General features: G+C 38.4%; 1 protein-coding gene across 2 annotated transcripts in view; it reads right to left on the bottom strand.

The window, feature by feature from the left end:
* The window catches only part of Ndufs4 (NADH:ubiquinone oxidoreductase subunit S4), a 100,749-nt gene that overhangs the window by 24,983 nt on the left and 59,903 nt on the right, over positions 1–15,863 (bottom strand). For both annotated transcript variants that reach the window (XM_037209431.1, XM_028884575.2), the window contains exon 3: positions 5,883–6,055. In XM_037209431.1, coding sequence (XP_037065326.1) covers positions 5,883–6,055 — 173 coding nt within the window. The remainder of the gene's footprint in view (positions 1–5,882; positions 6,056–15,863) is intronic.

The raw sequence follows: 15,863 nt of genomic DNA, 5'->3' as shown, positions 1-15,863 counted from the left end.
TGGAGAGAATTCTGCCCCCCCCTCTCGAAACAAACTTGATTGGAATACAGTTCTCAATTTTCTCCCTAAGTATTCTCTAGTTCAGACAGATAGGAACATGGAGAAGTCAAGCAAAAAGGCACAGCTTGTCAACACAAGAAATCAGAAGATAATGTGTAGAGCTGCTCTCAGAGCATCTGGACATGCAGGGGTGAACTCTGTTAAGTGTGGAGTCCACGAGGCCGTGAACTTTTGCAGTGTATGTGAATGGGCAGGGCTGGCAAGCTGAACACTTGAGGCGAAAAGAAGCCACAACTTGCTACGCACCTTGTGCTCTCCACTGGAATGTCAGAAAGACTATGCCTTTAAACCCAAAACACTGAATTTCAGTACTCCTCATACCCCGAAAAGGCAAGGAAAATAAAACAAAACAAAATTAATCCTTCACTTGCTCCAGGTGACCTACCAGTAATGTGACTATCTACTGGAACAAAACTCTACACAGCTGCTGTCATTAGGTCAAGATGAGTAAGGATCAGAATTAATATATTACCGATACTCCCAATATAAACTGATTCCATGATAAGTCAATGACTAATGTCTTAAGGGTTAAGTAGAATATCAGGAAGTCATACATTCTTTCAAAGATCTACATGGGATTCTTTTCAGAATTACATGTAAAATCTCCAACTGAAAACCAAAGTGCTGCTTTGGCAGTAACATGGATGAATCTTGTAAATACAATGTTGTACAAAAACACCAGTCACAGAATACATATTTAATAAAATACAAAAATAGGCAAAACACTTCAAGGATATTGGACATGCTGTTTCTCAATGTGGGTATATAATACATTTCATTGTTCTTTATGTTACTTTTTATTTTAAAGAGCCATTTTTGTTTACATTTAGAATTTTAACATAAATGTATAAAATTATCATAAACATCTAACAAGCCTTGACTTAATGGAGTTTTTTAAAAATGACCTCTGACAAGCAAAGAACACTAAGAGTCATGGTTTGAATGAAAGATATCCCCCATAGACTCATGTATTTGCATCTGTGGTCACCAGCTGGGGGCTTGTGTGCAGAGATTAGGGAACCTTTAGGAGGTAGAGCCTTGCTGGAGGAAGTGGGACACTGGGGGCAGGCTTTGGGGGTTTATGACCTCACTCTACCTCATATTATCCCTATTACCTTCCTTGGTGGATGAACATGTGATCAGCCAGCTTACTGATCTTGCAACTTGAGCCATCAAATTTGACCAAAAGATAAATGAAGCCATATATATATACTGGAAAAAACCCACAAAGATATATTCTACATTGACTGAGTTCTCTTCTGTGGAGATAGAGAGTATGTGCACAATATGGATAGAAGGCAGGAGGGGAATGGCTGATAATTCCATGTATCTAGATTACTCCCGTCCACAAATACAAACACTCATTTACTTGTTCATCAAATCAATAAAGAGAAGTAGGCAGTACTTCCTGAAGGACTCACAAAACTTGAGTCAAGTGATCAAACAGATTTTAAAAGTGACTTTGTAATGAAGTCGAAGAGCTAGGAGGGAAGGATGGCAGAGACAATACTATTCCTACCTGATAAGCCAAAGGACTAACTACAAGCTTAAGAATCATGTCCACAATTATGTGTTATCATGGGTAAGGGTCAAGCATACTGTGTGGATAATTAGGCAATGAGAGAATTAGCAACATCAAAATTCACGAATACCTCTGCTTAAATTAAATGGCCTTCCCAGTCCCGTGACAAGAAACAAAATACTTGTTTCTAGAAACTAAATGATAGAGTGATACTTCTCTAATAAGATGGCTCAGTAGGTTGAGGGTGCTTGTTGTCAAATTTGAGCTCACATGCATATACATGCATGCACATACACATGTATAATAATATCAAAAAGAAAGAAGAAATCTATGAGTTTAATATCCAACTAGCTGGACTATTAAATGACAAGGAATGGTTTATTCTGGCCCCAGTGTGCTTACCCTATTAGATTATTAAGAAGATTTATATTGTAAAAAAAACCTTGGGCCAAACTTGTGATGATTTTTGCATCTTATAATATTTTTCAGGTTTACATAAAGATAAACCTTTTACCTTTGAGTTTTAACATTTAAAAGACCCAGGTAATTAAAAGAACATAAGAAGCTTGCATTTCAGATACAAAATGTCAATACAGCATTTAAAAATGTGAATTTTAAAATCTTAAAAACAAAGATCAAGGCACACTTATCTTAGAAAGTGGCCTTTTAGAAATTTTTTTAAAATAGACCGAATAGGTACCAGTGAAACTTATTCACTATATTTAAAACCAAAACTATGTTCATTAGTAATGAAATGTACTTCCACAGCAACCTCCTTATCTGTCGCCACTGAAACATGCAAAAAACAAAAAACAAAACAAAACAAAAAAAACAACCCCAAAACCCTCTCTGGGCTCAAGCTTCTGTCACAACACTAGCTGCAGAACTGCCTTTATTGCTAACGCTGCTCTACTCTAGGAACCAGTGGCTTTTCTCCCTGTGCATCAACTACAAGTCAGGGAAAGAACCTCCAAACATACACAAGCGTTCTTTTTCCAGGCGCTATATGTCATGTTCTTGTGCTTTTAACTGTAAAACTTCTTCTTCATCGGGATTAGGTCTGTTAAATCTTCCACATTACTTCATCCCTCTGGCAGACTCCGACCAGAGGTACTACCCTACTAGAGGAAAACTCATCAAGTCTAGATCACCTACAGTCCATGTTACTTCATCTGGCAGACTCCAACCAGAGAGAGGTACTCTACTAGGGAAAACCCATCCAGTCTAGATCACCTATAGGAGGAAATTTTGGGTCTTTAGAAAAAGATGTTTTAGATATAAGTTCTATAGTCATTTCTCTTTCAACATATTCAAGAATTGTTTGTCAGTACTAAAAACTAATTGAATAGATACATTCTTCTTCTGTTAAAGTAGTTCTCTCATTACAAAGAAAATTATAAACTAAAGACATGGATCAGATGTAGAATATTTGCCTACCATTCATAAAGCTCTAGAGTTAACCACAGTACCACATCCACACACAACTATAAACCTACAACATATATAACTAGTTTTTAAATATTTTTCTTTTACTCCACATACTAATATTAGATATATAATGGTAAAATATAGGCAGACTGAAAATCCAAGTTATGGTGAAGCCATTCATTTATCTGAGATATAAATTTTTTTTGAGATATAAATGTTTAAGATTTAGTTTTATTATTGTAAATGTGTATGTATGTATGTCCCTGTGGAGGTGTGTGCACATGAATGAAGGTGTCTGCAAAAGCCAGAGGTGTCAGGCTGCCCTGGAGCTGGAGTTACAGTGTGAGCCACCCAGTGTGGGTGCTATTGCAAATCAACCTGGGGTCTTCTTGAAGAAGTCTTAATGGCTGAGCCATCTCTCCAGCCCAAGATATAAATTTTGTAAATGATAAAACTTTTAAGTAAATATAAAAAGTTCACCTTCCAATATTAACAATTTTATAAAAAGGTTTAAAATATGTCACAAATTAAGCCAAAATTCAGTATGTTTAAACAATAATTTTATATACCATTCTTTCTGTTATTAAGAAGATAAACATTTGCCCAGCAGTGATGGCACACGCCCTTAATCCCAGCACTTGGGAGCACTTGGGAGGCAGAGGCGAGCAGATCTCCGTGAGTTCGAGGCCACACTGGTCTACAGAGCACTTCCAGGACTGCCAGGGCCTGTTACATAGAGAAACCGTTTCAAATCCCACTCCCCCCCCCAGCAAAAGAAGCTAAATATTGAAAAAAAAATTCTGCTATCAGCAAATGTGACAATTCCTGCTTTAGTAAAACATAGTTAGTCATGGTTTTTTTCAGACTATATTTTTCAAGCTAATTAGTGGTTATTTCTTAATATGACAACAAAGAGAACTGATGTTTTTTTAAAATATTTAGATACAAAACAACACTTTAGATAAACCAACTGTAGAAAAGTTTTCTTGTTTTAAAAATACGTTTTACTTTGGAGAAACTGTATTCTGAAAAGAGCTTTACCTCCCATACATGGAGAGTATGTAATTTTCAACCCATATTATTAAGTGATCAGTATTTCAGTATGCAAGTGTGATGTTTCTAAAAGCAATGCTATGATGATGACTGGGTGAATATTTGTACAAGCATAGCAAAGTGAAATTTACCCCCAAGACCAACTGATAAGGTTTAAGACACACTACACAAAGCTTGGCATCTAGCATTTGAGAAAAAATAGTAGTAGCAGTCAGGTCTCTCTAGCCCTTTCTTGCCCTTCTGCCCTGAAGCAGGCTATATTAGAAGTCTCTGACCTTCCTCTGCCGTCATTACAAAATATTCGTTCTAGAGGTGACCTTCATACCTAGAGAAAAGGAGTATGTCCCTGAAAACATAGGCTATAGGTGAGAATTTAAACAAAGAAGATGGCTAACACACCCCAGCTTATTACCATTAGATCACAGCTCCTTCTAGGCATATCTTACACAACTGTCCACACATCATCAAATCTAAGCATAGAATGCACAAGAATCTCTCTCTCTTTGGGTCTTTATTTGATGGCTGTTTCATATATAGTACATATACATTTGTATGTTTAGTCTATTATAATCTTGTTATTGATGCCTCAGCCATTAGTGTTGTGACTGTACAAATAGGTGTACGTGTGACTGTGTGTAAAGTTCACAAAATTTAACCCTTTCTTCTCTCTTTGCCTCCCTCACCCCAACTCCTTTTTTTTCCTTTCTCATGGTGTCTCATTGTTTTAACCCGGGCTGGCCTCAAACTCATCTTCTTACCCAACCTTCAAAACGCAGGGACTATATGTATTGGCCACCATGATGACTAACTTTATATTCTTATCTAAAGTGTATTCTCCAGAAACAAGCTGGAATATAAAAGGTACCAATACCGAAACAAGGATCTGTAATTGCTGGAGATGCATTAGTATGTGAATCTAATAGGAATAGATGAGCATACTAAAATCTCATATAACTCAAAAGTATGGTCATAACATTCTAACCACTAGGTATGGACAAAGATTTTTCTTCTAAATTTCTTAGGTCTCTGGAAACATGATTTACAAAAGACTCCATATATTACATGAAACAAAATTTAAGATACCAAAACTTCTAGAAACTATGTTTTATATAATTTGCCCAATATAATTCTATTGAAATTTCAACATGGAAGAATATCTAACAAAAAGACTCCTGGATACATCAACAAAAACAGATGTCTTCTAAAATTTATTCTAGTATGTTCTAAAAATTAATTTATAATTTATAATCTTAATTGTAAGATCTCAGAAAATTACAAGTGTCCCTCAAATTAGCGAATTTCTGTTCCCACACCTCTAACAAAAAAAACCAAATGTCATACAGGAGTATTATTTGAATTTAAAACTAAGGTGAAGCTGGGCATGGAACACTGAGAAACAGACAGCAGGATGGCCACACCACTGAGGTCCCTATGCTCTCCATAGCAAGTTCTGGGAGGTCAGAGCTACACAGTGAGAGCGCGTCTCCACAAACTAAAAACCAAACTGAAACAAAAACTAGTGTCAGTAAATTACTGATATCACTCCCAGAGCATTTGTAACTAATATTCATGCGATTCATCAAGGTTATCTCAACAGTATCCAGAAATAGTACTTCTGCAGTTTACTATTATGAGCCAAACACACATGGACATGTCTATAAATATATTCCATGTTCTCAGTTGTAGTGAACCTAACCGTACTAAAAGAGATTTTCACAAGCATATTAGCTCAAGAAAAGTCAGTGTTTTCTTCAGAGAAAAAAATAAATAAATTAGTATTTTCAACAGAAAATCTGAAAACAATATTCAAAGTACTCACGTTGATGCCCAACCCATCAAAGGATTTTCCCATCTCTCTCTGGTATCAAAGTCCATCTTCCATTTCTTTGTGTTGTTTACTCCAGATTGCATGTTGTTGCGAGCAGGAACAAAGATCCTGACCTTTCTGGTTTTGATGTGCTCTTCTGGAACACCAGTTAAAGTAGTGATATCCTAAGGAAGAACAAGAAACGCACATCTTTGAGTGTCTGCATACCAACTGATGCACCTTTCCTGTTTCCTACCTCCATGTGCTTGGTTTTTATTTGTTTATAAATTGGGATAATCTTTCCGGCTTACTTCACTACTACCCTGATCGTTTTATTTTAGAAATCTCCACTGTGTTCAACTTGTGCTAAAGCTGAGAACTGGTGTTGGGGGTGTACAGTGAAAGAGGAGCTATCAGAATTTTTTCTCTCTTGAACAGATTGATCCCAAGGTCTTGTGCAGGCCAAGCAAGTGCCCAACCACTGAACTCTGACACTCCATCAGGCTATTCCTTTCCTGTCTTTCTTTTCTGGATAGACTCTCTTGTGTCCACTAGCTAAGAACAGCCTTGAACTTACACTTCTAATGCTATGGCTGCCACCTCTAGAGCCAGCATGGTCATTTCTGAGGAGTTTGTAGTCAATACGTCCTTACTTTGTGAGAGGGGACAACTGATGTTGTAGAAGCAAAAGAGGTCCATTAAGGGAAAGTTATCTGCTGCCAAGAGAATGGAATCTGCCTCTAGGTGGAGAGGTGGCATTGTCTCTTCCCCTAACAGTTAATTTCATGGTACTAGCCAATCACCTGGCCAAGGGACCATCCCTTGGGTGTGGGTTCACCTTAAGTCATGCAAAAGAGACAGGAAGAATAATGAGTGCTTATTAGGAATAACTTTTCCTTCCCAGAATTCCTACCTCTAGTGTAGTCCCTGTGAGGAGCCACCTGAGGCTCCGAGTGAGAACTCAGGGTGGTCTAACTTTTCCTTAGTCTCTTCTGTTTCTTTAAGGTTTGCCAGACAGGGTTTCTCTGTGGAGCTGGCTGTCCTGGAACTTGCTTTGTAGCCCAGGCTGGCCAATGCCTCCCTGAGTGCTGTGATTAAAGGTGTGTGCTGCCATGCCCAGCAGTACTTGGGGATTTTGAAGTCTTCCTCTACAGCTCCTGTCACTGCCAAGCGGCTGACCCCATGCTGCCTAACTGAAACGGCACGCCCTTTTCTCTTCTCTATCTCCCTCCTCCTGGCTGCTATGCAAGCTTACAGCTTGCTGCCCTGGGGTTTCCCTTTGAAAATCTGACTTCAACTGTCCCTGAGATTCTTAAATTCTTTCATTAACGAGACTAATAAACTTAAGGGGGATTCTGACATGTCTGATAACATTTGGTGACTCCATCAGAACTCCCCAAATATCTGATAACAATCAGACAGGAGAAATACACATAAGACATTTATATAAATACATATAATACATAAAAATATAAATGCATTTTTAATAAAGAGACACAACCAGTAACTAAATTTTAAACAGAAAAACCCTGTCAGTGGTTTCTATGTCAAACTGCTCAACACTGCACAAAGTCTGAAACTTAGTAAACAAAGCAAAAAAAAAAAAAAAAAAAAACTTTAGCGTTTTCTCTCCCTTTGGTGTTGATTAAAAGAATAACATAGAAATCCAACTTGTAAAGGTATGCCATAAGATGCCCAGCTTTGGAGAAAATAGAACTGTAAATAACTGTAATCTCTCTCACTTTTTATACATTTATCTAGTAACAAATGCTTCAGTGAGAGAATGCACCGAATTTTGATGTTCTGGATTAAACATGTTCACCAAACATAGCAGCAGTCAGGGCACAAGATAATGAAGTAATTTTGGGTTTCAATCTACAGTTAGTAATAGTTTACCCTATCAAAGTAACCCATTAGAATCACACCAGGGTTAACCATATCACTCCTATTTGGTGTGGGTGGGGTATGTGGAAGACAGGGTTGATTTCACGTCTTTCTCAATTGTGCCTTTATCTTATTTTTGAGACAGGGACTCTCACCAATCTAGAAGCTCACTTGTTGGCTAAACTGGTTGGCCAGCAAGGCAAGGATCCTTCTTCCTCTGCCTTCCCAGAGCTGGGATTACAGGTGTCTGCTGATGTGCCTGCTTTTCTATGGTTTCTAAGGATCTGAGCTCAAGTCCACGTGCTTGCATGCCACAAACTTTGCCCACTTAGCATGCTAACCCTCAATCATCTATACCATTCTCTTAAATGAAACATTTAGAATCATTAGGGACGGGGTGGAATCCATGCCTCCTATGTTTGAGGCGCTGAGTTCCATTCCCAGCACTGTCGAGGGAGGGGGAAGTGCGCAGAGAAACTGTTGAATAACTGTTTAAAATTGAGAAGGAGAATGAAATGGTTACATCAAACTTGTCAAACCGTCTTGTTAGTTTTGTTTCAGTGCCACATATCCTCTGATGAAGGCTGTTTTCTTGTAGTTTGTCAATGCTGTGAACCACAGGGCCACAGCAGGTTCTAGAACACTGAGTCACCTCTGTGTTAAGATTAAAAAAACAACTCTTTGTTAATTCAGTGAGTACCCTGCTAAGCATTGCTTAGCACAGTAACTTTCTACCTGTCCCATAGGTGTGGCTCTTTTGTTTAGAGAAACTACCAAAATGATGCAGAAACACATTGTGTGTACTGTGTGAAGTGCCTGTGTGCATGTCGGGTAGCTTTCTCAGCCGCTCTCCACTTTATTTACTGAGATGGTCTCTTGCTAAAACTGAAACTCACTGATTTGGCTACTTAGGCGAGCTCACTTGCTCTGGGGTCTTGTGTCCCCCCTCTCACACCCTGGGAGCACACACTGCTGAGCTTTTATGTGGGTGGTGGGATCTGAAGTCTGGTTCTCACAGTTGTGCTACAAGCACTTTATCCCTTAAGCCATCTCCTGAGCCAGACAAGAACATCTAATGTGCACTGACATCAGTTGTTTAGACTTTGCTCACATCTAGGATCAAAGGCAACCAAATGCTTTATATGGAGGAGACAAGAAAATGATACAAGTACAACTAGTAGAGAAAACCTAAGTATTAATACTCTATGCTGCTTCAAAATAATTTGATTTAGTGTGTGTGCTTATGAGTGCAGGTGCAGTGTACTTCTGGGGGTCAGAGGACTACTCTCTGGGATTTGTTCTTTCCTTCCATTTTGTGGGATCTGGGACTTGAACTTGAGTCATTGGCCTGGGTGCAAGCACATCTATCCAACTGAGACACCTCACTTGCTCTAAGTGATAATTTTAATTGCCAGGTTCAATTTAAATAAAACTGTAACTTTTATTTATTTATTTATTTTTTGAGGCTGTGATTGTTTAGCATTTACAAGGCCTGGGTTAAATCCCTAGCATGGCACAAGGCATACATATGCACACACATACATACACACATACACACACACTTTTTTTTTTGGAGGGGCTGGGAATTGAACTTAGGGCTTCACACATGGCTAGGCAAGAACTCTATTACTAAGTTATATTCCTAACCCAAGTGTTACATTTTAAGAAGTGACTTTCTAAAGCACAGTCCTCTACTTAGAGCTTGAAGTGACATGGCTCTGTGGGAGGTCCTCAATGTTTATTTCTTTCTTTGCAACTGCCACTTAGTTTATTGTTTAATAATCTCTATTATTGGGCAAATATATTTTCTAGAAAGATTTACTTGTACTTATGTGTGTGTTGTGTGTGTAGTATGTCTGCAGATATGTACAGACAGGTGCCTGAAAGTCCAGAAGAGGATGTCAGATCTCTTGGAATTCCAGAAAGTTGTGAGCTACAGGTGATGCTGGGAAGTGAACTTGGGTCCTCTGGAAGAATAGTTCTCACTCTTAACTGCTGAGCCATCTTTCTAGCCACAGATTAAGATCATATTTCCTCGTCATAGTTGCATTAAAGTAAGAGCACTCATTATAAGCATGCTATAAAATTAATGGGTAGGCATCTTCTCCAAATCCCACACCAATGCCTCTATTTTGTATTGTTTCTAATGAACGAAACTGCTACATGGCTTTTCTTCAACTGTATGAAAGGAAACATTCAATTAATTTTTTACCTCCAGAAAATGAGATTATAAGATATATTTATTTTTCCATACTTCTATACTGTGATGCATGCATGACTAATATAAACCAATAAAGCTTACACCTGAATTCATAACTATTGATGTTTCATGTCTCCTCAAATTCTGGCACCTTCTCATTGGCACATGCTCCCAATTTTAAGCTGATAGTCAAGCAAGGAGTTTCTGAATTTTGAAGCCCTTGCAAGTTGTCCTGACAGACGCACTGTTTTTGCTGCAGATGTGAGCTCCTGCAGCCCAGCTGAGCTGCTGCAGGACAGAGGATCAAAGGCTTGGCAGCTCACATGTGAGACACCTAATGTTCACAGGACCGACCGCTGTACTCCCTATTCCTAGTCCCTGCAGAAGCACTCTGGGCCTAGACAAACTTATTCCTCCCACTTGTAAGATGCACTGACACTGTTGTTATCATTTCATGCAACATCATCAGCTGCTGACAAGAACCTCTTCTCAAACACACACTGCAATGGCCTAAGGCTCCTCCCACTCCCAGATTCCATTCAAACACTGCAACCCTTGGAAAGATCTGTGAGCCCCATGTTGAATGTCTTCAATGATTTCCTTTTTCTCTCAATTCACGCTGAGCTACCTGTGACTCAGATTTTGCAAACAAACAAATAAAACTCCTGTACATTAAACTGCTGAATTAGTGGAATTCTCAATGGATTTCTATATTTGTACTAAAATACTGATCACCTGTGACCTTTCTAAAACATTATTTTTCTATAAGAAATGACATAAAGATATCAATATTGTCTTTTACTAGTTTCTTTTTTCAAATATTCTAGAATCAGAAAAAAGTCAGGTCATATAAGATATAAGAAGCCATCAAGTTGGCCCCAAAGAATCTCAACTTACTAGTTAAGAATATCTGCAAATTCTAGCAAATCATATTACCACGCAGACACTATACAAATTTACTCAATTTTAAAGTTTCTTACTTTTAAACAGTTGGGTTAAAAATTAAATCTATTTCTATTATTAAAGAATGTAATTATCCTAATAATGTTAAATGATACAATATTAGTTTTCCATATAAAAACTGATTCGGTTATCATCTGTCCCCACTTATCTTGTGTGAATTCCACTTTTTTCTTTTTTAACAAAGGAAGTAAGAAACAAGCAATGGGAAGTTGGTGTCACAATGCAGAAAAACCTCCCAGCAAGCTTCCTGCAACCACCCAGCATTTAGAGTCTTGCTGGCTGCTCTCTTTTCAATACCAGAATTTCACACATTTCAATGACTATTATGACTTCAAAGAATCAAATTTTCATCATTGTCCGTCATCTGCCGGCTGATTTGTATAAAGGAGTTCTCCAGCATGCATTCCAAACAAAAGCCTCCTTACTTCTGTGGCTATATATCAAGTTTAAAAGTTCTGTTTGTGACAGTTGGGTCTTTGGTAAATTAGGGCGACACTGAAGAAGTGCAGCTGCTCTGCAGGAACCTCCTTTTTGGCATCATTTCACTTAAATAAAAACTGAATAATTAGCTTCTGCCTTTATTAAACCACAAAAATGCCACTAGCCTTAGTAATTACTTCCGGTTGCCCCACCCACTTACCCTTATCAGTTCATACTTATTGTGAAAAGAAATAATTAAATACTTTTATATTTCTGGATGAAGCTTTACTAGAAATCTTGCTGCATCCAAAGAATGCACAATGTTTACCAGGCTCTTTGGTAATTAGTTCACTAACAGCATTAGCATAGGTTGAAGCTAGAAATTTAATAAGAATATCCATTAGAACATTAAGTGACAATACTTCTAGAGACTTGTTCTATTGCAGGATATTAAAGGCCAATTACATTTAAATTGATAGTAGAGTTAAGACTGACCTAAATTTTGATGACTATTAATATTTTATGTCAATTATGAAATACTGAAGAATTTAGACTTGGAATACTAGCTTCCTTTTTCAGATGGGTGCATCTGCAATCTCAGCCCTAGGGAGGCAGAAGCAAGATGATTGTAAACTCTGGGCCAGACTGAGCCACAGAGCAAGGGAAGCGTCAAAAGACAGACACATAGACCAAAACCCTTCCTTTTAAGTAACCAACAGAGATATAGACCAAGAAAGTCACTACAGGTTTAACCATCAATTGCAAAATAAAAATATGCAGAATACATAAATCCCACCTAGTTACTTACCATGGAAGAATTTTTAAAAATCAGTCAAAGGAATTCAGATGTAATCACAAATGTTCAAATAAATCTGAGTTGTGAAAGTCAATGCAACTCTTGTTTGCTTGCTCACCAACAAACTGGTGAAGACATTCGAGCAGGTCATTAAATACTGATGTGACACCCTTCTATTTCCCATGCTGGGCAAAGCTGCTATCCCAGCACTAAAGTTATAGCTGTCTGTCAAGTGCTGTGAGTACTACAGGAAGATAGCATGCAAACAATACCATAGATCACACAGAGAACAAAACAAGGACCAGAGAACCCTTTCAAATGGAAAAACACTTCTATTATTCTTAGATTCTTCTGAGGAGGCAAGAGCAATTGCTTTAGCCACAAGGTATGTCAAAATTGGTTTGAGTCCCAACTTCCAGCCAGGGGCAAATCTCTCTTGTTGCATATCCATAAATCAACTTAGGTGTAAGCTAAAGATTAGATAATGTACATACTGTGCTGACCTTGAACAAGAGCAAAAGCTGCTCCTCAGCACCTATGTGGTACATAGTGGACACAATGCTCCAAAGTAGACCTCAACTCTATTCTCAAGAAAACAGCTGGACCTTCTTGAGAAGAATGAACAAACAATGTGAAGCTGGCGTCAAGATACAGAAATCACGAATCTTCCTTGAAAATGGTGAGTTAGTAATTCTTTATCTAGTCAGTAGTTTACTTCAAGTCTGACAAGAGAAATACCTAGCCCTTTGAAGAAATACCTTCTTTTTGCAAGGGTTGGATACTCTACACAACTGTTTTGGGCCAATCTAGTCTTTCTTCAAATTGACCCGCCCTAAAATAGGGATATATAATAATTCAAGGGAGTTTAGTTCCCAGCATATAAATAACAAGCAAGGCATTCTGTGCACAAAGAACCCCAGGTCCAACACTGAGGCTTGTTGGCTGCCAGCCTTGAAACTCTGTCTCAAGGAATAGGTGGAAAATGATAAAAGAGGACATTTGATCCCCATTTCTATACTCTCATTCTGTCAATCTGTCTCTCTTATACACATTCTCTCTCTCTCTCTCTCTCTCTCTCTCTCTCTCTCTCTCTCTCTCTCTCTCTCTCACACACACACACACACACACACACACACAAAATTGAAAAAATACAGAATACAATGTATGTTAAGTAAACTTTAGTATGCAGTCACACGTGGAAAGGCCTATGACATCCATGAAAATGAAGGAATAATGTATAATTTATCTATATTCCAGTTCAAAGATGCTTGTATGCAAAGTTAACTATCTTAAGGGCTTCAAAGGATATAATGATAAGACTTTATTCCTAAGTGTAAGAAATCTCTATGTCTATGTCTATATATCTATATATATGTCACATAAGATGACAAGGAGTGGGGACAACAAAATAAATATACTTCAGAATGCTGCTGCTTGAGATCAAGAACTGTAACTCTTGACAAATCTGGAGGAACCTAAATCATACCGTCTGTGGTCTGAAGGGCATTGACAAATTAGTCGCTTCAGCTCTGTGTTAGTTCCTTCCTTTAAGAAGTACACAACAAAACTCATCTCCTTTCACTGGTTAGAAGGATTAAGTGAAACAAGCACCAACATACCTGTCATAGTGGCCAAAGAAAACAGAGATCTTTAAGATCAAAATTTTGTTAGATTGATGTGCATGAATGTTTTGCCTGAATAGATGTATGTTCGTGTGTGTGTGTGTGTGTGTGTGTGTGTGTGTGTGTGTGTGTGTGTGTGTGTGGTGCCTGTGGAGGCCAGAAGAGGGCATGAGATCCTTGAACCACCATGTAGGTGCTGGAGAGCAAATCCATGTTCTCATAGGAGCAACAAGTGCTCTTAGCTGCTGAGCATCTCTCAAGCTACCTGAAAGGAAGATCTTACTTGATTTTAAAGGCAGAAATGTGTCAGAAAATGTCAGACAAGGAGGGAGACAGGAGATGATGTTTTTCAGGATACCCATTTTTAAAAGATACTACTAGCTGGGTATAATGGTGGACACCTTTAATCCCAGCATTCAAGAGGCACAGGCAGGTGGATTTCTGTGAGCTGGAGGCCATCCTGGTTTATAGAACATGTTCTAGAACAGCAAGAGCTATTCAGTGAGACTGTCTATGAACAACCAAAACCAATAAATAAATAAAACTATAGTGAAAATCTCAGTTACAAAATTATTTTTCCCCAAGATTTATTTTTAATTAGCATTTCTGTGTGTGTCTGTGCAAATGAGTATGAGTGCCCTAAGAGGCCAGAAGAACCAAGAGTGATTCCTGAGAAACACAGTTACAGGTAGTTGTGAGCCACCAACACGGATACTGGGATTTGAACTTGGGTCTTCTGTAAAAGCAGTAAGTGCTTTTCTTAACTGCTGAGCCATCTTTCCAGACCCATCAGTAACTTAATTTTGTTTGTTTGTTTTTGTTTTTTGAGACAGGGTTTCTCTGTGTAGCCCTGGCTGTCCTGGAACTCGCTCTGTAGATCAGGCTGGCCTGTGTCTCCCAAGTGCTGGGATTAAAGGCATGTGCCACCACTGACAGGCAGTAATAAGGTTAGCCAGGAAGAATACAATTAACTGTAACAAAAGTTATCAGAATTTCTATAGTCCGACATATTATCTAAAAAGTTTGTAAATAGGTAAAATCCTATACTGTTAATCACAGTGTAAAAAAGCAGATCAATTTCCATTTATACTTTTTGTTCCTAAGACAGGATCTCGCTATGGAGCCTGAAACTCACTTGTAGACAAGGCTGTCCTCAAAATCAGAGCTCTTCTGCAGTGCAGGGATTAAAGACATGCGTCAGCCATGCCCAATGGTCCCTTATACTCTTAAGGTGGACATAGATACACATCAGTTAGCTTGAGTTAGTGCGTGTTCTTCAATTCCAACTATAAAGGAGAAAGGAGCTAGATTTTGTTTATTCGTTTAGATTCTGTCTCTCTTTCTACAACCCAATCAATGGCAATCCTCTTGCTTCCTGAGTGCAGAGGTGACAAATGTCTCACATGACCAGCTATGAGTTTTAATTTTTGATGTATCTAAGAACAGAAAATTAACAAAAGACGCTGAGCTCTCTGAGTTCAAGGCCAGTCAGCCTGGTTTACTTAGTGAGTTCCAGGCCAGCCATGGTCACATAGTGAGACCTTATCACAAACAAACCCCAACTGAAAGTTCTTTATAAGAGCCACTATTAGAAGAAACAAGAATGCTAAGAAAACACTCATTAAAAACTAAGTGAGCTGCTCAAAACTGTAACTCTGGAGCACCATACACATGTACAATGACTTCATTACTGTGTGGGAATCACAAACACTTTTAGATTTTACTTTGTGGAGTTACATATTATAAAGTCATAGTACCTGGAAATACCAGTACAGTTAGAAGTCACTTCCTAACCTCCTCCTGTCTCCTGGGCAAATTCCTGACCTAAGACCCAAGACTCTCATTGCAGATAACCTGCCCTAAACCAACCCAGAGGCTGTGAAGAATCTGCACAAACAGATGCTGTTAGCTGCCAGCTTAAGAGCATTATTACATCCTCACCTTTTTGTTCAATCACACATCTACACAATTGTCCATTTAGGAACCTAGGAAGAAACTTCTCAGCTTTCCCCAAGTCTTCGGTTATTTCTGAAGCCTCCTGTGTCACATGAAATTTTGGCTAAATAATTTGGAATGCTTTTCTCTTGTCCATCCATCTGTCTTGTTAC

This window comes from Peromyscus leucopus, chromosome 11 (assembly GCF_004664715.2).
Source record: "Peromyscus leucopus breed LL Stock chromosome 11, UCI_PerLeu_2.1, whole genome shotgun sequence".
Taxonomy (NCBI): domain Eukaryota; kingdom Metazoa; phylum Chordata; class Mammalia; order Rodentia; family Cricetidae; genus Peromyscus; species Peromyscus leucopus.
This window is presented reverse-complemented; position numbering and strand designations above follow the sequence as displayed.